Source organism: Chrysochloris asiatica, unplaced genomic scaffold, assembly GCF_000296735.1.
Source record: "Chrysochloris asiatica unplaced genomic scaffold, ChrAsi1.0 scaffold00030, whole genome shotgun sequence".
NCBI lineage: Eukaryota > Metazoa > Chordata > Mammalia > Afrosoricida > Chrysochloridae > Chrysochloris > Chrysochloris asiatica.
This window is the reverse complement of record NW_006408548.1, coordinates 5,302,262-5,326,818: the sequence shown is the minus strand read 5'-3', so window position 1 is coordinate 5,326,818 and position 24,557 is coordinate 5,302,262. Positions and strand designations below refer to the sequence as shown.

The 24,557-nt window shown below is 39.6% G+C and overlaps 1 protein-coding gene across 1 annotated transcript in view; it reads left to right on the top strand.

Moving 5' to 3' along the window:
- The first annotated feature begins 6,767 nt into the window (after positions 1 to 6,767).
- The window catches only part of LOC102819092 (lysine--tRNA ligase-like), a 39,266-nt gene continuing 21,476 nt past the window's right edge, over positions 6,768 to 24,557 (top strand). Inside the window, exon 1 of the mRNA XM_006859174.1 lies at positions 6,768 to 6,911. Within this exon, the coding sequence (XP_006859236.1) occupies positions 6,768 to 6,911 (144 nt within the window). The remainder of the gene's footprint in view (positions 6,912 to 24,557) is intronic.

Sequence of the window (24,557 nt, the reverse complement as noted above, 5' to 3'; positions counted from 1 at the left end):
GACTATAGATTTGAATGTTTTATACATGGTGGATGCAGAAAAGTCAGACATTTTACTTGGTAGCTCTGAATCCCAAGGGAAAGTGTTCTAAGAGGTGGGGGGGAGGGGGAGGAACAATGCTATACCTCTTATGGTCTCACCTTGTAAATACCAGAAGCTCCCTTCTACCTAATTCCATTGGTCAAGCTAGAAACTTAGATTACCCAGGTTTAAGGGAAGAAGATTAGATTCCATTTATTAATAGGAAAAATAGCAAAGAATTTCAACCCTCTTTATTTAATCTGCCTGACTATCTAAAGCAGGTCTCCTCTCATAAGCTATTTTAGCACCATGTACTTTAAAAAATCATAATTTGTAATGATACATTTATTTGTGTGATTATTTACTTAATGCATTTCTCTCCACTGAGTCTGTGGAGCTCTGTGGAGATGGAGCCATACCTATTTATTCACACTATGTGAAGATCTTCTAGCCCAGAGCTTTGGACATAGATAGAAGGTGCTCAATAAACACTAATTTAATAAATGCATCAATTTCTTCCTTTCTTGAAAGTAAATTTGTAGGGGAAATTAGAAAATAATCTATTGCCGCCTTCCACCCTTCATCTGGATTGCCTAATCAGAAACCTTGGACCTTGATAACATGTGTTCTAGGAACTAGTTCTCTCTCCCTTCCAGTTTCTTCTCTTTATCAGGAAAACTTTTCCTTTTACCATAAACTTTCTTTCTGCTCTGTACAAGAGTGTGTTAAGCGACCACTGCCAATTCCACTTCTGTGTCTGTTCCTGGCAGGGAAGGAACATTGTCTTTCACCTGTGGCACAGAAGGGTGGGTCCAGACCATAGTCGTGTGCTGACTGTGGAAGTGACCTGCTGGTCCTGGGAAACCAACACCACAAGTCAAGCTGATCTTGTGCTGCCTTTTCTCTAGAAGAGAAGTATTATTTTGCTGCCTGTTTATAACAGTTGTTCTTTCTATTGGTGTGTCCAGACCTTGTCTGAATAAAACTTTATGAATGTGAGAACATGTCCATTTGTTGACCACTATAGGACCTAATTCTGGTGTAGCATTGTAGGATATGCTCTGGACTGCAAACCACAAGGTCGGTAGTTCAAATCCACCAGTCACTTCTCAGAAACCGTATACGTGGTCACTATGAGTCAGTACCAGCACAACTGCATTTAACAACAACAATACATAAATAAAAAGGAGCCTGAGTGGAGCAGTGGTTAAGTGTTCTGTTGCTAATAAAAAGAGTGATGAATGGAATCCATCCAGCAACTCCATGGGAGAAAAGACCTCACGATCTGTTCCAGTGAAAGTTTCAGCCTAGCAAGTCCTATGGGGAAGTTCTACTCTGTCATATAGGATCACCATACACTAGAATTGGCTTAGTGGCCTATAACAATAACATCAAACCATAAATAGGTTTCACTAGATTGTTCTTCATTAAAGTGAGATAAAGGTCAAATCAGATAGCAAAGGGACAGTTTAGCAAGCTCTCACATCACCTAAGGTTGTGATCAAAGGTCATGTCAGTGGTACTATAATGGCAAGGATGGACTGAGAAGACATTAGAGTTATTATCAGTAAGGTTCAGTAGATATTAGAGTGACTAAACAGGAGGAACCTAGGATTAAAGGATCTGTCCCCCATTGAGTAAAAGACCACAGGAAAAGAGGAGGGTTTAGGGTAAGAGGTGAGGCAATACCTTTGAGGAGCCTATAAACAATTAAACAACAATGAAGAAAGAGACGTGGGTGAATTAAAGGGTAAGTTGTTGTATTGGGTTAAAGCACAAAGGTTTAGAGACAGATGCTCAATTGGCAGCTTCAAGGAGTTGAGGTTAAACTGGCACCTTCTAAGGTGAAGCAAAGCTGAATCTGAAGTAAGTATAGATTAAGTTGTACCTCCTTGTAGAGATGGCCTAGAACTGGTTCAGGACAGCCAATGTTGGTAGAATCTACAGCTTGCAATTTGTGCATTGGACAGCTTTATATACAGAGTATTGTTGTTGTTCCATTGCCTGTAAAAGTAAAAAAAAATTTCAAGGTTGGAGTCTTCTCTAGCTAAATCAAGAGAATAGGTTTGCTGTGTACTTGGGTGGGAGTTTGAAGGGAGAATAGTTCAGTTCCAAAGTAATGACGGATGTATAGGTTCACAGCATAAGAGATTCTCAAAGAAAAGTCACAATCAGAGACACTTGGTTCTGCTTCCTTTCTCTCCACAGAGCTACTCAGCTGATGTTAAGCCTTATTGGCTTGGAATTTAATTTTGTTAAGGGAGATTGCTTTATTTCCTAATATGGCATGTTAGGCAAGCATACAAGTAAAGCAGCAGGTTAATTCAAGATAGCACAACTTCTAAGAAAGATGTGGGACCAGCTGCTCGGGCAAAAACTGTACAACTCTCAAAAGGAAACATGTAGAAACAGTGAGCAATGTTACACTGACTTTGAAATACCATGCAGGATATTTTTAGCTGAAACTGCTGCTAATTTGGAGTAGCAAGTCAAAGAAAGGACACCAAGCCCACCACGAAAATAATCAGCACTCTCTAAGCCTAAAACCAAAGAGGAAAAAGAAACAAAGGAAAAGATTAAATGCTTCACTTGGTTACATAAACACTTAAATCTTTGGTACGTCAAAAAATAAGCTAAAAAACAAATGAGAAGAAAACCTTTCCTCCACTAAGATGAGGCGGTTAGGGCATCATAAGCAACGGCAGCATAGCACCATGGTTAGGACTTAACAGCTGTAGTGTCACCAGGCTTGTGTTCACACCCGAGCTCACTCACTTACAGATTTATGACCATGAACAAGTCTATGAAAAAACTGCCTGAGCCGCAATCTCCTCTACAAAATAGTCAAAATGATTCCCACTTCAAAGGATTATTGGATGACTCAAGAATTCCATCCACAATTAAACAAATTATTCACTGCACACAAAAAAAGCACAGTTTAGGGGGAAAAAAATCCAGCTCACTTCCCAATCACCAAGTCCTAGACCCTGGTACAGGATTGCAGTTTCCTATCTGAGGTAAAGAGTACTAGTGTGGCGCCCTAGGTTAAAATGCTGAACCGCAAAGTCAGTTTGAACTGCAAGGTCGGTGGTTCAAGCTCACCAGCTGCTCCTCAGAAACCCTATACAGGGTCACTGTGGGTCAGAACCAACTCGATGGCACTTAACAACAATGAATTCAAGATAAAAGGATATCTTTTCTAATCTGTAGTAAGGGGTCACATGAAGCAATTGTTGTTGTTAGGTGCCATCAAGTCGGTACCGACTCATAGTAACCCTATGTACAACACCAAATAATGATTACATAAAATGATCTATCTAAAGCACTTAGTTCCATGCCCGGTACATTGTAAGAGTTTATTAAGTGGAAGCCATTACCATTAAAGTCAAATTAAAAAAAAAAAAAAAACTCCCTTGGAATCCGGAGGAATGACATGTACAGACAATAGACAAGAAAAGTAATTAAAATTTATAATGAACATAAGAAAAGTATTCACCCTCACAAGCAATCAAAGCAAAATAAATTAAAACTATAAACCATTTTGTTCAAAACGTGGCAAACTTGTCTGAAAAGCCATAGTGGGTGATAAGAGTGGTGAAAAGGGCTGTCTTCATATGATATGGATATCAGAGTAAATTGGCACCTCCTTTCTAATTGAAAATACGTATCAAGAGTTTGAAAACTACCTATACCATTATTGCGTTGGTAATTTCCCTTGTTTAAATGTAGTTTCCGCCCACATCCATGCCCCCACCAAATATATATATATATATGAGTTGCAATGCCTTTTATGCTTGAGAATACTCATTGCAGCATTTTTGGTAATGGCCAAAGATGGAAAATAATATTCAACCATGAAGGACTGGTTACTTCTAAAGGCTGATAAATCCAATTGAAATAAGAGAGGAGAAAAATAAGGAAGGGTTGCCCCAATCTTTCATTATTTCTTTGGTTCTATTTTGATTAGTCCTCTCTACAACTGTTCCCACTAGGACTTTTATTTTCTCATGGAACGCTAACACTCGTTTGTTGACAGTGTGGAAGTAGTGTCTTACTTCAGGCTCCCTAAAGTCAGAACCTGAAACAGACATGTGTGTGCATATGGCTTAATGAGGGGATGCTCTCAGGAGGAGGGTCATGGAAGAAGCAGGATGGGCAGAGTAGAAGCTAAGAAGAGATGTGATCTCAGCTGAAGGTCACTGGAGCTTGAATTGTACTAAAGAGCTGATTCCAATTTGAGGAAAGGGTCTTTTGTCTGTCTGTCAGTCATAGGAGTCCTGGTGTGGTGCTGTGGTGCTGTGGACTAACGTGTTGGACTGCAATGTTGGTTTGAACTGCAAGGTTGGTGATTCAACCTCACCAACTTCTCCGTGGAAAACATATACAGGGTTGCTGTGGGTCAGAAACGACTCAACGGCACTTTAACAAACAACAACAATAGTCGGTCGTATTATGCAGCATGGTGGTAGGAGGCATAACCTCACAATTGAAGAGACGGTTCCAATGAGAGCCAAATCTCCAGAGCCTGGGCAGCTGTGAGCAATCAGCAACTCATAACCATCTAACAAAGAGAACCTGAGTGTGGCAGCAACAGCAGCCGCTACAGGTGGGCACAGATTGGGTGTCCTGGGTCATATCTCTGTGGGAGATATAACTTCCACAGCATGAGATTTAACAAATTTTACCTTTGCAACTCTGCCTGCCACTTATCTGTTCTGCCTTTAAGTAATTGCGTATCTTGCTCATTAAACTATGTCTCATTGAGGAAGAGTTCTGGTAATTTGTTTCAGAGAAATGCATATCTATGGACACAGTCCACAGCCTGGACCCTGATATTTAAAAATGCACTCTATATATGCTGCACACCTTATATGGAGCAAATTAAGGGCTTACTGCAAAGCAAGCTATTGAAAGTGATGCCATTTTAAGGTTGCGAAGGTGACTATTTTTGAACGAGTTGGCCAGCTGGAAAAAAACGAGGAAAAAATAATTTTTGTGGCAAGACTGAATGTTGTACATTAATCTCAGGATTATGAGCAAAAATGTTTTGTCTTCTGAGCAGTGTCAGGCAACTCAATAAGTAAGCTAAACACGAGCTTAATTGTGCTTATTTACTAATTGGAAATTAACAATTTCACATTTTTCACCACATCAAAGATTCTGCTTCCAGGTATAGCTGGCTTTCTCCCAACCTCAAAAACACCTTTCTACAGAATCACTACCTCTTTTCAAGTTCACAATTCCTGACAGAGACAGAGCATCCAGTAAACATGTGAAACTCATATGAATTGTTCACTACAAATCAGTAAGCAAGCACAAGTTAACCCGTGTTTAGATTGCTTATTGGATTACTTGTCCCTACTTTCTGAGAAGGAGTCCTGATGTGGCACTGTAGGCTAATGCACTGGATCGCAAGGTAGGTTTGAACTGCAGATCAGTGGTTCAGACTCACCAGCTGTTCCTAGGAAACCCTCTACAGGGTCACTATGTGTTGGAACCAACTTGTCGTTGGCACTTAACAACAACTTTCTGGGAAGCCCACAAGCCACTCTGCAAGGCTCTCAAAGAAGCCCTCCTCCCTACTCACAAGTTAGAAGGGGCAGCAGTCTGTGAGGTGCTGGGATAACTGAGGCTCCAGGCTGCCCTTGGCTTAACTGGGTAAGAGAGGGGTTGCCAGAGGCAGCTTGTTGGTAACGGCATGCATGGCTGCCTCAGGCCCAGCCATTCCATTGCATTAGTATTAGCCAGGGCTTTGAGCTCCAGTTCACAGTTACAGACAAGGGCACGAATAATTTCCTTCCCACACAATGAGGAGGAATAAACAATCTGAGTGAGTCCTACGCAGCCTTCTCCAGGTTCTTCCTTGCCAACTCCAGAGTCAATCCACTGAAAAATGTCCAGTTTGTACTCTTGTCTGAGGTGCTTGAAATTAATCCGCAATTCTTACACCCAGAAAGACCTACTCACTCACTCTCTTTCTCTCCATCTCTTTTTCTTTCTCTTCTTCCTTGGCTCCTTCCCCACTCCCTCCCTCTTCAGCTCCTTTCCTATCTGAAGTAACAAGTGACTCAAGGATTCTTTCATCGATCCAGTGCAGGAGTACTTGAGCTGTGAGGCATTAAATGTACATCGATGGCTTCATTGTGTTTATTGAGCACCTACTACATGCTAGGCCCAAGAATCACATAGACCAGTTAGACATGGACCCTCAGAGCCTCAGTGAAGACACAGATGTAAAACAGTGCAGTGACTGCATCTTAGATGTGTTCAAATTATATATTTCTTTTTTTATAATTCAAGGTTATTCTATTTTTAGCCCTCATTCTGCCCCAGTAACAGGAGCCTAATTAACCTAGGGTCTGTCCTCCTCTCTTCTTCTTAGAGCTATGTCTCATTTCCAGGAGTTTAACATACAATCAATGAACTGAAACAAGGGGTCACTGGTCACCATCTAATCATTCTGGCTGGACACAACATTCCTCCACCTGTCTGGTCCCCTGGTTTTTGATCTATTGGGGAGTGCGGGGGTTGCAGTGTGAGCATAGCCATTTCTAAAGGATAAATCTGACATCCAGCAGAATATGGAATTGAGGGCAGTTACGACTATAGGCAGGAAGATGAATTCAAATGTTATTTGAAGTGTGCAGGGAAGCAGTGATCACCTTGGCCCGGATTAGTATAATGATGGTGGACTTAGGCAGGAGGAAGTAGAGTTTGTAAAGCAGGGCTTGTAGGCTCTGTGACTGATGTTGTACAATGTAAGAGAGAAGGTGGCATTGAGGACGAACGACACTCAGGCTTCAGCCTTGAGTGACTCTGTGACTGGCGATGCCATCACTTACCTGCAGGCTGCCAGACGAGAGGTACAGCTTGACGGGGCAGGGCAGAAGGTGAGACCCTCAGAGCACGTTAATGCTAATATGCAAGCAACCAACTGAGTTCTGAGCAGGAGCTCACAGACGTGCGCATGCTCGGAACACATGTGATGATTTTTATCACAAACTTGGCCTGGATCCCCAGTGTGAGTTTCTTATTGTTGTTGAGTGCTATTAAGTCCATTCTGGCTCATAGCAACCCCATGTGACAAAGTAGGACTGTCCCATATGGTTTTCTAGGTTGTAATCCTTCTGGGAGCAAACAGCCAGATCATTTTCCCAAGAGCGGCTGCATGAGTTTGAATGACCAACGCTTTGGTTAGCAGGTGAGTAAGGAGCTCTGGTAGTGAAGTGGCTACGAATCGGGCTGCTAACCACAAGGTTGGCAGTTAGGAACTACCAGCCGTTCTGTGGGAGAAAGATGAGGATTTCTGCTCCCGTAAAGATCCACAGCCTCGGAAACCCTATACAGGGTCACTGTGGTACTTAACAACAACAACAACATTAACCACTATGCCACCAGGGCTCCTTCAAGGAGAGTACAGAAACTAAAAAGCAGAGCAGAGGATAGAAACCTGAAGAACATCAACATTCAAGGGCAGACAGGAAGCGAATCTGTGAGGAGATGGGTGCTGGATGAGCCCAGAGGCTATTTGTGCATCAAAGGAAGAGAATTTCCAGAAGAATGTTTTTCAACAGGATCAGTTTCTGCAGTGAGCTGAGCGGAATGGTAACAGAAGAGATACCATTGGATTAGGAGCTAAACTCTCTGCTGTGTTGCCTCTGGTACTTACAGTCTCTGTCATCATCATACATTGTTACAGAACCAGTGACAAGGAGCTAATATATATTTTTATTTTCATCATAGTAACCATTTAAAATGTGCAACAAACAGAAAGGAAACAAGAATCAAATGACCTACTTTTGGTTATTAGTGGGGTTCTCACCCTCAAAAACTTAGAGGAGGCTTCTATCTGTATACATAATTCATAAGGATTCCTCTATTTCTATTTCTCAGAGGCAAATGATTGTGACGAACTGGAAGGGAAACTCTTAACAAGAGAAGGAGGGCTCCCTGACAAATGTGTGGGTTTCTCAGACTGGCACTGAAAACCATAATTAGTTCAGACTTTGTAACATTTCTTGGTTTGTGGGAAAAGATGGAAGTCCCTAGCACATTCACCCTGTTAAGAGATATCCACTCTGTGTGATCTCTAGCTACCTTCGCGTCAGCTCCAACTCAGGGCAACCCTACGTGTTTCAGAGTGAAATTGTGCATCAGTGAGTTTTTAATGGCTGAGTTTTCAGAAATAGATCACCAAGCCTTTCATCCAAACTTCTACATAGACTGAACTGCCCACCTTCCCGTTAGCAGCCAAGTGTGTTAACTGTACCATCCAAAGATTGCTGCTTGATCTTCCATCTACTGTCAAGTCAGTCCTTGACTCACCGTGATCCTAGAAGACAGAGTGGAAGCAGACTGTCTAATCATTTTCCCTCAGTGCAACTGGTGGGTTTGAACTGCTGACTTTTCAGTTGGCAGCACAACACTGAACTCTCTGTACCACCAGTACTCCTTTGCATAATGATGAAGGGAGCTAAAACCCTCAGCCCTAAGAAACTTATCTGTCATGAAATGTTAAATTTCCACTATTGACCAGACAATAAAATAAGTTACCTAAAACCTTTATGTACAACAGGTACACCCTGGGATTAACAATTTAAAAAGAGCAAAATCCCAACTTCCTATCATGGCTCACAAGTCCCTGTATTTCTGGTACTATCTGTCCTCTTACCCTCCTTTTCTTTACTCGTGATGAGCCAGTCAAACAGGCATTCTTGCAGTTCCCAAGCACTCAGGTTTCCTTCACCTCTGGTTCTTTGCATGGCTTCTCTTCTTGCTTAAAATGTTCTCAAGAGGTTCAGTTTAAATATCCCTTCCCCAGAAAACTTCCTTGACCCCACAATCTGCATCATGTCCGCCATCACGCTTCTTTTTCATTTCATGTACTACCGTATACAATTATATATGTGTGTGTGTATTTTTTAGTCCATGAAACCTCTACTACTCTGTGAACTCCAGAGAGCAGAACAATGTTTGGTTCTTTCCCTGTTATGCCCCCGTGACTCTCATATACATATTACATACTCATCTCAGCCCTATGAACTAAACAAACCCACTAGAATACAAAGTCCCTTAAGAGAAAAAGGAAGCAAACACAAGTTTCAGGAGCTGATGCACTGTAGGGAAGAAATAGGCAGAAGAGATCAGATCCTGGAAGGTAGATGGAGATGAGCTATGTCATAGAGCTGAAGCTGACTTCCAAGTGTCTCCCAAAGCTAGTCCTGTGATGCAAGGCTGACTGGGCTGTTCATCAAACCCACAATGTGGCAACCTACATAGGCAAACACAATATCTCATTTTAAGCTACCCCAAAAGCAAACCCTAAGGCAAGCATTTGGGTCAAGTATATTTAGGGGAAGAGGATCCCAAAGAGGCTTTGTAAGACAATGGAAAAGTGAGTCTGAGGAGGTGGATGTAGGTGGGCAGGGAGAACCAACATAAGTGTGTTAATGAGGAGGTTACCATTTGGGTACCAAGAGCTCAATCCTACTAGGAACCTCTGAAAGACTGTGTGCAGCATGCCCATTAATAGCTCCACTGGGGGCAAGGAAGCTGAGGGATTTATTTAGATACCAATTCTTGTCCAGCACTGGTTGAGGGCTGTTACTCCCAGAAGCATGTACTTCCTGGTATGAAGCCAAGTATTAGCACACTTCTGCAGCCTGAGGATATCCTCAGGCAAAGAGACACAGGAAGTCATTGGAGTACACAGGAACTGTGTGCCAGGAAACACTAGAGAATCCAGGGGATATGGGTGGAGCACTGACAGCCTATCACATGCAAGCATAAACACACATATACAAAAAACTGCCAATGTGTCACAGGAGAGAAGGGCTGGCATTTTAGTAAGGATATGAATTGAACATGTGATGATGGTAAGTCAAACAACACTGCTACTATGGTCCCATTATACAGGCATAGGGGTCATTTCAAGCAAAGTAAGTTTAAACATGTTTCTGCAATTAGCAGATGGCTACAGACAAGTTCTAAGGAGCTCTGGTAGCGTAGTGGTTATGAATCGGGCTGCGAACCTTAAGGTCAGCGGTTCGAAACTACCAGCTGCTCCGCGGGAGAAAGATGAGGCTTTCTACTCCCATAAAGATTTACACCCTCGGAAACCCTATACAGGGTCGCTATGGGTCGGAACCGACTTGATGGCACATAACAACAACAACAACAACAGACAAGTTCTACCAGGAACACACTAGTCTTCACCTTAGGGTACCTTCAATAAAAAGGTTCAGTCAAAACAGTGGCTTCCAATGGGATCTGCTGAACTAGTTAAATTCAAGGCAGAGAAGTCAGAGCAGAAGGTTATGGCGACTGTTTTGGGGGGCTTCAAAGGGGTAATTTGAGGATACAGGATGATTATGGGGCTTATAGTGAAGATGCTTTTAGGAAACTGAAAACTGCATTGGTGAGAAAAAGGCCAGGAAGATTGTGCCGAAGCATTTCTTTTTGCATCACAGCAATGCACTTGCTTATTCTTCAAGGGTAGCAAGCACTGTCCTACAAAAATTTCATCAGGAAACCTTACCACATCTATCCTACAGCCCTAATCTTACCTCTTCAGACTTCTTTTGGTTCTCCAAAAGAACTTCTTTACAGTTAAAATGAACATGATTTGAGTACCTAGAGGATGCCCAAACTGCCATTTTTGGAGGAAAGATTAAAGATATGGAAACACCTCCCTCACTTAACAACCTGTCATTGTTAAGTGCCACTGAGTTGATTCCAACTCATAACAACACTGTATAGGATTGCTGAGCCTGTAAATCTTTGCAGGAGCAGAAAACCTCATTTCAGCTCTATTGCAGAGCAGCTGGTGGGCTCTTGTGGTTTGCAGTCCAGTGCTTACCCTACAGTGTGCTCTGTGTGTAGACCTATATAGAGAATATGTTGAGAAAAAATAGCTTCATATTTTGGTATTTTCGTTTAATAAAGGTTGCTACAATTTTGTAGCAATATTTTTTGACTAACCAGCATACTTATTAAATACCAGATGATACAAAATTTAAAAGAATGAAAGAAGAGGTTGTTTTGATTTTTATTGAAAGGAAAGTTATGGTCTAATAGAAGCAGATCAGCTTCAAAGTATATTTGCTGGTGAAAATGTAAAAATACATAATCTGACGATAGGACCATAAGCGGGTTTAGCAATCTGAAAACTAGAAGAAGCTGAGGATAAATGTAAGAAAAGGAATGGAAAGCAACTAGTTTGGGAGGAGTAACTGAGAGAATTAAATTTGATTCATGAAATTTAAAATGAACACACACTGAAAATCCTTTCTGATTAGGTTTGGCAGAGACACCAGAGCATGTTTTGATAGGAGAATGCCTGGAGACAGGAGGGTGGAATAGTTGGCTTCCCAAAATTTTTTATGGAACAACCAATTTAGAATTGGAATATGAAGAGACATTGCCAAACACTGGAAAATCTGAACAATGTTCTAGAAGAGGATGCAAGCTCAAGGAAAGTGGTGAAGCCTGAGGAAAAAAACAAACAAAACTTAAAATCCTTCCTTTAGACCAGGGAAGTTGCTGTTGTCAGGTTCTGTCAAGTCATTTCCAACACACTGTGACCCTAAGCACAACAGAACTAAACACTGCTGGTCCTGTGCCATCCTCATAATTGTTACATGTGAGACTATAGCAGCTGCCACTGTGCAAGTCCATCTCTTTGGAAGTCTTTCTCCTTTTTACTGACCCTCCACTTTACCAAGAATAATGTCCTTCTCTGTGGACTGTTCTCTCCTATTAGTATGTTTGAAGTATGAGAAAAACACTCTCACCATTTTGGATTCTAAGGAGTATTCTGGCTGCAATATTCCAACACAGATGTGTTTGCTCTTCTAATAATCCATGGTACTTTTAATATTTTTCTTCAACACCATAACTCAAATGTATCAGTTCTTTGAGCCTTCCTTGTTCACTGTCCTACTTTCAAATGCATATGAGGTTATTAAAAATACCACAGCTTGAGTCAGGTGCACCTTAGTCCTGAAACTGACACCTTTGCTCTTCAACACTTTAAAAAAGTCTTGTGCAGCAGATTTGCTTAATGCGATATATAGTTCGATTTCCTAACTGCTGCTTCCATGAATGTTAATTATTGATCCTAGAAAAACAAAGTTTTTGACACTTCATTCTCTTCTTCATTTATCAAGATTTTATTTATTGGTCCAGTGGTGAAGATTTTTGTCTTCTTTACATTGAGGTACAACCCATACCTAATGATATGGTCTGTGACCTTCATTAGTAAGTATTTTAAGTCCTCTTTGCTTTCAGCAAGCAAGTTTGTATCATCTGAAACCTTGAGTGTTCCTGCAGTACTGATGTCATGTTCTTCTTTGTATAATCCAGCTTCTCAGATTATTTGCTCAACATACAGATAGAATAAGTATGGTGAAACAATACATCCCTAACGCACCTTTCCTGATTTTAAACCATTCATTGTCTTCTTGTTCTGTGTGGCTCTTGGTCTACACACAGGTTCCTCATGAGCACAATTAAGTGTTCTGGAATTCCAGTCGTTCCCAATGTTGTCCATAGTTTATAATATGTAGTCAAAAGCCTTTGCATAGTCAATAAAGCATAGATAAACATTTTTCTGGTATTTTCTGCTTTCAGCAAGATCCACCTGATATCAGCAATGGTATTCTTTGTTACATATACTCATCTGAATCTGGCTTGAACTCCTGGCAGTTCCCTGTCAATGTGCACTTGCAGATGGTTTTGAATTATCTTTAGCAAAAATTTACTTGCTTGTGATATTAATGGTACTGTCCAATGATTTCCATATTCTATTGGGTCACCTCTCTCTGGAATGGACACAAATATGGATCTGTTCCAATTGGTTGGCCAGGTCTTCCAAATTTCTTGGCATAGATGAGCAAGCACTTCCAGTGCTGCCTCAGTTTGTTGAAGGCTTCAATTTTCATTTCATAATTTCTCAGAGTCTTGTTCTTTGTCAATGCCTTCAGCACACCTTGTACTTCTTCTTTTGAGTACCATAAGCTCTTGATCATGCACAATCTCTTGAAATGGTTGAACATTAACCATTTCTTTTTGGTAGTGACTCTGTGTATTCTGTCCATCTTCTTTTTTTTTTTTTCCAAAAGTTTTTAAGTTTTTATTATGAATTGAGTGATAGTTTACATGGGAGAACATAGGTTTTACACACATCCCACTGTATTACATTTCATTGCAATGATTACAATCTCCTTTGTCTGTCATCATTCTACAGTACTTGTTTCTATTCCTTCTGTTGTTTTTGTTTTGTTTTGTTTTTGGATGTGCACAAAAAACATTCAGGAATATATAATCATTTAAACAACCAAAGGACACATTCTGCAAGCCTGCCTCCTAGCCACTAGCATGCAGCCTTTCACTTTCCATGAGTCTAGAGTCCTCACCTGCTCCCTCTCTCCATGTCCTCATCTCTGCCTCCATCTCTGGTGTCACTGCTTCTCACCTTCCATCTTCTTCTGATACTTTCTGAATCATTCAATATTTTGCCCATAGAATCCTTCAACATTGCAAGCTGAGACGTCAATGTTTTCTTCAGTTCTTTCAGCTTGAGAAATGCTGAGCGTGATCTTGTCTTTTTGTTCTCTAATTCCAGGTTTCATTATAATACTTAACTTTATCTTCATCTTGAGTTATCCTTTGAGATTTTCTATTCAACTCTTTTACCTCCTCATTTCTTCAATTTGCTATAGTATCTCTACACTGGAGAGTAACTTTCAGACTGCCAATCACAAGGCCAGTGATTCAAGCCCACCAGTCATATCTTGGAAACGCTATACAGGGTTGCTATGAGTCAGAATCAGCTTGACAGCACTTAATAACACAGAAACAATTTCACCGTCCCCTTATTTATCTCATCTTTAACTTAAAGTAACTGTTGATATTTTGGTCTCATATAGATCGTTTTTCAATGGAGCCCCATACTTAAAGTTAATATCCTTTATTTTGTGTGCCAATCTATTATTTCACTAAAAAGTGGCCTCAGGAGATAGTTTCTTTTCAAAGTTTAAAGGAAATCTCATATTAATAGTCTCAGAGTACTCTAGTTTCAATCAGTTGAATAAATCTGGACTTTCTAAGAATCTGGGTTCTGTTCCACGATTTTTGTTGTCGTTTGTTGTCGTTAAGTGCCATCAAGTGGGTTCTGACTCACAGCAACCCTGTATAGGGTTTCCATGGAGTGGCTGGTGAGTTTGAACTGCCAACCTTATAGTTCAAATGACATTTCAGTCAATTGCTTTATCTTGCAGCACCACACCAGGACTCTTCCATTCTATTGTTGTTGTTGTTGTTGTTAAATACCATCAAGTTGACTCCAACCCATAGCGACCCTGTATAGTGTTTCCAAGGAGCAGCTGATGAGCTTACAGTTCAAACAACTTTGCAGTCTGATGCATTAGCCCACAGTGCCACACCAGGACTCTGTTGTCAGGTGCCATCGAGCCGGAACCGACTCATAGCGACCCCATGCACAGCAGAATGAAACAATGTCCGATTCTGGGCCAACCTCACTACCGCTGCCACACTTGATGCCATCAATGATGCTACCTGGCTGATCCATCTCATGGGGGGTCTTCCTCTTTTTCTCTGACCCGCCATCTTACCCAGCATGACATCCTTCTCCAGTGACTGTTCCCTCCTGACAATATGTCCAAAGTATGAGATACAAAGTTTAGCCATCTTGGCCTCCAAGGAGCACTCTGGCTACACTTCTTCCCTATTAGGGTTCATCTATTGGGACCCTGGAGTCCTGATGTGGTGCTGTGGGTTAATACACCAGACTGCAAAGCCTTTTGAACTGCAGGGTCAGCAGTTCAATGTTCACCAGCTGCTCCTCTGAAACCCTATACAGGGATGCTATGGGTTGCACTCAACTTGACAGCACTTAACAACAACAACAATTGTGACCCTGATCAGAATGGTCAGGAGTAGAAGGCTCATACCCTCCAGTTCTGGTCTCAGTAGAGATGAGACCATGTCTTGTAGTTTAATAGCCCTGTAGACTTACTTCTTCTCTGAGAGTATGGCTCCTTCATTATCTCTTGCTCCTGATGAGTAGACACAAATACTTGTACTTGCAATGGCTGCTTATAAACTTTTATGACCCCAGACACTACGATACAGAACATGAAATGTATGAGCAAGATTATGTCAACTGACTGCGTTGTCCTATGAGACTGAGGTCATAAGCCTTCAAACTGAGAAAACTAATCTTGCAAAGTGTTTGTTTCTATCTAAGAAGTAGCTGTAAATGTGTCCTCTATGAATATATAATAAAACTTGTAAAATCTGCCAGAGAAGGAAAATTCAAATATTTACGATTACTCTTTGGCATCTGCAAAGTTTAAGCACAATATATGAGGAAACATTGCTAAATATTGGGAAAAATAAAGTTGTGAAATGTGATGCAAACTCAAAGCAGGTGGTGAAATACACTCTTTCAAAGGCAGAAAACTCTCAAGACCCAGAAAGACAAGGCATCTCCACTGAGCTCCTGCTCTCACAGGTTTCACTGTATGCATGCACAAACATATCTACATATACACACACATACAGATACTGCTATCTGTGTACAACAGCCATACAACTGTACCTACCTGTATCTACATATGCCTAAACACCTACATATGTGACCATATATTCATTGTTTTGGTCTTTGTCAGTATTGTTACCAAATTATATATGCCATATATTTTTTTTTTTTTTTAGTGAAAATATCCTTTTCTCTTCTGTATTTCTTAGCGGCATCATTTATTTTAGCCAAGCTGTGATTATTATATTCACATTTGGTACTACTTTTCCCATCACCAAAAATAACAAGTAACTATGATTTAGAAAGAGATTCCCCACCCCCAAATCTATCTTTATCATCTTAAGCACTTGCATTATTAATAAGAAAGGTTGAAGAGAAATAAAAATAAATAAATACATTCTCAAAAAGTTAAAAAAAATGAATATATAATACACCTAAGCACAGCAGAGGAAATAATTTCTAGATAAAATAGAAATCAATTAATGATAAAATAATAAAACTAAATAAGTAGAAATATAGATAAGAGAAAGAGACAGGCAGACATTTGCCCTTCTGGAGGGAAAAATGTATAATAAAGTAGAAAACCATAAGCTAACAAAGGGGTTAAGGGGATAAAGCATAATAAGTGTAAAATGAAAATGGAAAATAAATCAATTCTAGAGAGTATATTAAAAGAATCATCAGAGACTTTTGGTCAATTCTATTAAAATACTTTGAATACCTTAATAAAGTGGATGATTGTCAAATAAAACTTAAATTCCCAAAACTGAACCCAATGAAACATACTATTTAAACAGATCAATTAGTATAAGGGAAAAAAAAAAAAAAAAAAGATCAAATAGGTACTCCTTACAAAAACAGCAAGTCCAGATGATTACAAGGAAAAGTTTACAAAAAGTTTAACAACAGCAAAGTCAGTGTTATTTATATTATTGCAGAACATTAGGGGAAAAAATAAGATTCCATGTTTTTTGGAACAACATTGATACTCAAACCCAGCAGAGATGACAGCAAAAAAAAGAAAACAATAAACTGATCTCATTTATAAATGTTGACCAAAAAAATACAAAATCTAACCTAAAATACTAACAAATAGAATCCAGCAACCATTTAAAGAACTAGTATAACATGACTGACTAGAGTTCATATCACACGAAAAAAAGATAGTTCAGTATTACAGATTATATAAATACAATGAATCTGAGAAATCATAAGGTATCTGTTTTTGTTAAGTGCCACAGGTTCGATTCTAACTTATAATGACCCTACATAGTGTTTCTGAGGACCAGCTGATGGATTTGAACTACTGACCTGTGGTTAGTAGTCCAGTGCTTATCTTACAGCACCATACCAGGACTCTATACAGATGCTGAAAACTGATGTAGTCTTGACTTCAATTAAGAGCCCAATCACCCTAGTTTGCTAGTTTGCCTAACACTCAGGGGTTTCCCAAGACAACAGACATTTAGCACTAAACTGGGAAAGTATGAGGCAAAATGAGATAGTTGGTTTATTTCAATAGAAATACATAAATACCACAAGGTCAGCGGTTCAAACCTACTTGTTGCTCCTAGAGAGAAAGATGAAGCTGTCTGCTCCCATAAAGATTTATAGTCTCAGGAGCTCAAAGGAGAAATTCTACTCTGTCCTGGAGATTCGCTATGAGTCAGAATCCATTTGATAGCAGTCAGGTTTTGTTTTGCTTTTTGTCAATAAAAATAGAGAAAGAAAGACATAGAACACAGACTCCATCTTTGACAGAACAGGGAGGCATCTGCAAATTCGAAACACAATATATGCTGTTATATATTCTGTCTCTTAATCTTCTTATTGGATAGACATACACCCAATCCAAAATGCAGCATTTACAAGAAGCACTAAATATTGTTAATAAAGGTGAGGCCAAGTCAATAACATTCTCTAACAGCATATTACGTAACATTGTTCTGGAGGTGCCAGTCAATGTAATTATACAATTATGTTGTTGTTGTTGTTAAGTTCCATCGAGTTGGTTTCAACTCATAGTGACCCTGTGTAGGGTTTCCGAGGAAGAGCTAAGGATTGGAACCACCAACCTCGCGGTTCTCATTCCAGTGCTGATCCTACAGCAATACAAAAAAATTAAAAGTATAAAAAATTAGAATGGAGAAAATAAAATTACTATTGTCAGTAGATGATATGATTCTTTACTGAAATGTCTAAGAAAATCAACTAAATAAAGATTTTAAACACTGTAAAAAATGTAAAGGATTTGGCTACATAATTACACAAAAATTAGACATAGGAAAAATAGAAAATATTATTGAGGTATATATATATCAACAAAAATAGCTAGAAATCAACTTAAAAGAAATACACAAGATTTATGAAATAATGTTAAACTGAAGTAAGCATGGAAAAGTTAAAGAAATGAATATGTATACTCTGTTCTCAAATGGGAAGACTGTCAATGCTCTCAAAAGTAATCTCTATACATGATGTGATTAGAATAAAAATACCAACAGGATATTCTTTTAAGGGCAGGACAAACTGAATTTTGAAATGTCTCTTGAGGAGTTGAAGATGAGGATTTTACCCTGCAGAACATTGACAGACGTTGCATAACATAATTGCTACTCATTTCTCCCCAAAACCCCTCATCACAGCACCTGCTTCTCAGCTTTTCCCTTCTATTTTTCTCTCACTTCCTCTCTGCAGCCCCACTTCTGCTAGTGTTTCTTGCCTTCTCAGCCTACCCTCCTATAATGGTTAGGGTTTTGTGTCAACTTGAGTGGGCCAGGATTTCCAAAAGTTTAGTAGTTGGGATGTGTGTATTCCCATGGTGAGGAAACCTAATAAAGGAATCATTAGCTCCATGATAAGTGACTATAAGTAGCCAATCAATTGAAGGGGTACATCCTTGGAAGTGTGGCCTGCTCCCAGTAATAATAGACATGCAGGAGGGACTCTCTCTCTCTCTTTGCTGGAGATCTAGGGCTCTGAAATTGTAAGCTCTTTTCTTGATATTAAACTTCTCTATATGTATGGAGCCCTGGTGTGGCACTGTGGGTTAATGCACTAGACTCCAAAGTCAGTTTGAACTGCAAGGTCAGTGGTTCAAGCTCACCATCCACTCCTCAGAAACCCTATAAAGGATCGCTATGGGTCAGGACCAAGTCAACGGCACTTAATGATAACAGCAAACAATATATACACATATTGTTGTTGTTGTTGTTGTTATGTATATGTTACACTGGTTTTGCTTCTCTAGAAACCCCAGCCTAAAACACTTCCCCATTCTTGTCTTTCAAATGCCATTCCTCTCCTTTCTAGCGTTCATCCTGATTCCATCAAAAGGCACATACCACAGCTAGCTAAGTTCCAAAGGCTGTTTCTACTTTAAAGGGGGTAGGCAGAATAGGAAGGACTAGGGGACAGGAAGAAGACAGAAGGGAAGCAAAGATGGACTGAAAATACACCCCATCTTTCTAAATGCTACAAAATGCATATTTCTATAACAATTTAATGAAATGATGTGTATTAATCAGCTCTGCCAATAGCAAGCACTACAAAGATGTTAAGAGAAGCCATACTTCATAGATAGTCAACAGAAAATAATCATGTGTGTAGAATTTCCACCATACAAAGAAAGCACTACAGAAAATCATGTCGTGGTAAGACAAGTTCCATAACTCCTGTTTTGAAGATAATGAACTATATGTAACAGATTCAATGACTTCCTAGGGCTATGAAAACGAGGCTTAGAATTTTTAAAATACTTGTCTAAGATATTTAACTTTGGAATTATTTTGTATAAGAACAGGCATTGGGAGAAATGAACCTAACACTTGTATACATGTATACTGCCAAAGAACAAACTGGAGTCTGTTAAACATTTTTTTTCTATCCTATGAATGAATAGAAAAAAAATTCATGAATTGGGAATCACAAGATCCAGAGGATTCTGAGATTAGTAATTTGTTGTTGTTGTTAACTGCAGTTGAATCAGTTCCAACTCATAGTGACCCTGTATAGTGTCTCCAAGGAGTGGCTGCTGAGTTTGACTTTGTGGTTCCAACTGATTTTGTGGTAAGGTGTTTTATCCCACAACACTACACTAGGAGCTAAGTGATAGTAGGAGGAAATAGTTGAGGGAAATTTTATAAGAAAATACAAGGAACTATAATCAAAATTTAGTGATTTGTTAATATTTAGGGAATGGTTACAAAACTGGATGACAGTACATCTGATTAATAGGATACTACATATGTTTCTAAAATTATTTTTTAAGTTACAAGTTAATTATTAAATTGGGTACAAGTCACTTCTAAACAATCATGAGGCCCTCCTTGCCTGCCCACTGGGAAGATATATGTAATTCTAAGGTTTATCTTGAGTAAGCATCTGTTCTGAGAATTGTTTTGGACCTGGTTTTCTGAGCAGGGTGTATTCTTAAGCAAGTAAAACCCTTAAGCAAGCAAAATTGAACTTTTCTCTGAAATTGTTTACCAAGTGAGTTTTCTCAAGGTACAGTGGAGAGTGACAGAAATAAATAGATTGCATTATTTATTTTTTTTTTACAGTTCAATTGTTGTTGTTGTTGTTATGTGCCATGGAGTCGGTTTCAACTCATAGCAACCCTGCATAGGATTTCTGAGGCTGTAAAGAAAGGAGCAGAAAGCCTCATCTTTCTCCCACAGACCAGCTGGTAGTTTCGAACTGCTGTCCTTGTGGCTTGCAGCCCAATTCATAACCACTACGCTACCAGAACTCCTTCCTTTTTACTATTTCTTTATTATTATTGTTATTTCATTTTTCAAGCCTACATTCCTGACACAGAGTTACTTTTTGATTCAAAATGGAGTTTTAGCTTCTGACCTTAGCAATGGGTACCAAATATATTTAGGTTAAGTGCTTAGCTGCTCGGTAATATATCTGTGGTTTGAACCTACCAGCCAGTCAGTGTGAGAAAGACCTGAATATTTGCTTTGCTCCTGTAAACATCTCTGCCTAAGAAGCCCTATAGGGAAGTTCTACTATATCCTATATGATTGTTATACATTACAGTTGACTCCATGGCACACAACAACATGGTGGTGGTGGTGTGCTGTGGTGCTGGTTCCAACTCAGAGCAACCCTGCATAGTGTTTCTGAGGCTGTAAATCTTTACAGGATCAGAAAACCTCATCTTTCTCCCATGGAATGGCTGGTAGTTTCGAACTGCTGACCTTGAGGTTAGCAGCCCAACTTGTAATCACTACATGTATATTAGAATTGCAGTATAGTCACCAATGGGGCAGGAGGAGAGAAGTTAAAAGTGAAACCAGGATCTTTTCAAAGAAATTGTTAAGAAGTGCCAAGAGCATTTATTTTCATATTTGTTTACTGTGACCACTGAGAGCTCAGAGCATCTGCCTGGGTCTAATTAGAAACTGCTCACCTACAGATGCTGTTGATGCAAATTCAAAATCTTTGCCTAAGATGTGCACACACTATAACTAATTTTTTTCTACAACTGTACTATGTTTTAACCTTCTTTCTATTTTTTCTTTTTTTGAAAGTCCAAGTTTTTATTAATTAACAAAGAGGTTTTTATTAATCGTAGAAAAAGATAAAGATAAAATGGAGAAGCCAGGTTTATAAAGAGATGCCTATGAGAAAAAGAGAAGAACACTTTGGAAGTTGCCATTAGCAAATCTAACTCCAAGAGAAATGGTAGCAACCAATAATGAAAATAAAGTCTTATTTTCTAGCACCTTGGGTACCCAATTTATCAGCTTCTTCATTGCCTATGATGCCTCGATGGCCAGGAACATACTTCCACTGAATATCCATGCCTCGGGAAATTCTATCTCAATCTTTTCAAAATTATTTCTGTTGGCATTGTCTCCTCTAGAGGCTGTTTCCATCCATTTTGTTTCGAGTTACTAACCCATTATGTCATACCTTTAATGACAAACTTGCTATCAGTTTCAATGGTGATCTTATCTGTATTCTGGGTCTTTGCTTGTTCAATTGCTTTGTGGGCTGCACTCAGTTCTGCCATTTGGTTTGTCTGTCTTCCAGAAACCCTCTCACTTATATTTAGTGAGTGGTTGTTGTTGTTGTTGTTAAGTGCCGGTGAGTGGTTAGGTGCCCAGTAAACTCCACATCCAACTTGTACAGCACTTCTCCCATTATTTCTGCAGCTACCATCAACGTAAACGTTGGAATGTATTCTCTTCCAGTGCAAGGTTCTGTCCACTTCATCTCCTGGAGTTCATGTCAGCCTGTACCACCAAGATCAGCCTGGGACATCCTAGGTCCCTGCAATCTACAGTTCTTTCCATTTTTTCTTACAGTTAAATTTTTTCACAGCTCCCATCCTTCCTTTCAAAATTTCAAACAAGGCCTAAAATATTGGCCATTGTTAGGGCCTTTGTCTACCACTCATCCATCGGTTTGTTGTATTGATGTGGCTTGTGTGTTGCTGTGATGCTGAAAGCTATGCCCCCAGTATTTTAAATACCAACAGGGTCACCCATGGTGGGCAGGTTTCAACAGAGCTTCCAAACTAAAACAAAGTAGGAAGAAGGAGAGATGAACTACTTCTGAATAGTTAGCCACTGAAACCCTTATGAATAACATGAGAGCATTGTCAAATATAATGCTCAAGATGAGCCTGTCAGACTGGAAGGCACTCAAAATACTAGTGGAGAAGAGCTGCCTCCTCAAAGTAGAAACTGCCCTAATGATGAGAACAAAGCTTTTGGGACCTTCATTTGCTGATAGAACACAATTCAAAATGAAGAGAAACAGCTGCAAGTATCCATTAATAACCAGAACATGGAATTTATGAAATATGAATCTAGCAGAATTGGAAATTGTCAAAATGAAATGAAAGACATAAAGATCTATATCCTAGACATTGTTGTTGTTGTTAGCTGACATCAAGTCAGTACTGACTCATAGCGTCCCTATGCACAACAGAACAAAACACTGCCCAGTCCTGGGCCAACCTCACAATTGGTGCCATGCTAGAGCCCATTGATGCTGCCACTTGGCCAATCCATCTCACTGGGAGTCTTCTTCTTTTTCTCTGACCCTCCACCTTACCAAACATGATATCCTTCTCCAGCAACTGGTCCCTCCTGACGATATGTCCGAAGTATGAGAGACAAAGTTTGGCCATCTTGGCCTCCAAGGAGCACTCTGGCTGTACTTCTTCCAACACAGATCTGTTGGTTCTTTTGGCAGCCCATGGCACTTTCAATATTCTCCTCCAACACCATAACTCAATTTTTTTATAGTCTTCCTTATTCACTGTTCAGCTTTCGCATGCATATGAGGTTATTGAAAATATCATGGCTTGGGTCAGGCACACCTTAGTCCTTAAGCTGACATCTTTGCTCTTCAACACTTTAGTGAGCTGGAATGGAATAGTACTGGTCATTTTGAATGAGACAATACTATATGGGAACAACAAATTCAAGAGGAAAGGTGTTGCAATCATCATCCAAAAGAACATCTATCTTAAAGTAAAATGCTGTCTGTGATAGGGTAGTATCCATATGCACTACAAGGAAGACCAGTTGATACCATTGTTGTTCAAATTTATTGTTTAGTTCCTTGCAGTGAGTCATAACAGCCACATTCCATAACTTCATGTTTTTCTGCTAGTCACTGTATCAGTGAGGGTTTCCAGATTATGTTGTAGAAACAATGTCAAAATCTCTGTGACTCACAACGGTTTATTTCTTTCTTACTTTGTTGTGGTTGTTAAGTGCTGGCAAGTAGGTTCCAACTCATAACAACCCTGTATAGGGTTCCCAGGAGCAACTGGTGGGTTTGAGCCACCAATCTTGTGGTTCACAGTCCAGTGCTTATCCTACAGCACCTAGCACGTTTAATACGGTCCAATCAGGATGTTGCTCATTATAAACATCAAGAATCCAGACTGCTGAAGGTTCCAATTCAACTCCTGTTTCTAAGATCATGGAGGCAAGGAGTCTCTGGTGCCACAAATTGTTGAGCATTTGTGCTAGCTAAGAAGCTGATGGCTCATATACCCCAAAGGTAATATGGAACATATACATAATATGGAACAAATACACCGTTAACTGGAAATCTGTTTCCAAAGGTCACAACCTTGAAAACCCTATGGAGGAGCTCTCCTCTGCACCCATGGAGTCATCATGAATAGAAATTCAACTTGATGGCAACTAACTAACAACAACAAAGGCAAGGGAATTTGCACATAGCAACTCATTCTCTGGCTTTTAAGATTTCTGCGCAGAAATGATACACTCCACTTCCATTCACCAGTCCATTGGCAAAAGCAAACCCCCTGAGCATGCCTGAGTACAACAGACTGGGGGGATGGGGAATATCCCACCCATACTGAAGAACACTGAATGTTTTTGAACAGAAATACAGTTTCTCACAATTCCCCTTGTTACTGAAGCCATAGTTGGATAAAAAGTCAGACTGGGCTATACAAGAGGACATTGCTAACTGAACCACCAGGAATGAATGCAACGTCTTGACCACATCTGCTCTGGTACATCTAACCAGGTGGAAGTGAGTGGGGATATTTGTCCTAAATGGAAACTTCTGAACTACAAGGGAGGAGGTAAGAGGGGGCAAAGGAATGAGAAGAGCTCAATATTCCAGGTTAAATACAAACAAAGGCTTTATTTGGTACAGAAGGGCATATTTTGGGAGGGATAAAAATATGAACACATGATACCTCCATATATCTCAGACTTCTAAATATAAATGAGTGGACAAAGGATAAATATCTCAAAGCACCTTATCTGCACATGTATAAGAAACTATATACAAGCTCACTCAGTTTGTCAGATTATTAAAAATGAGTATGGCCCTAGAAACTTTACATTTTATCTTAAACCTCTTATCTATTGATAGGTCCATTTTCTCTTTCATGATTCTTTTCAAAATGACCTCCAAGAAACGATCTTTAAAACCAACCTTCCATTCTGAAACTTCACCTACT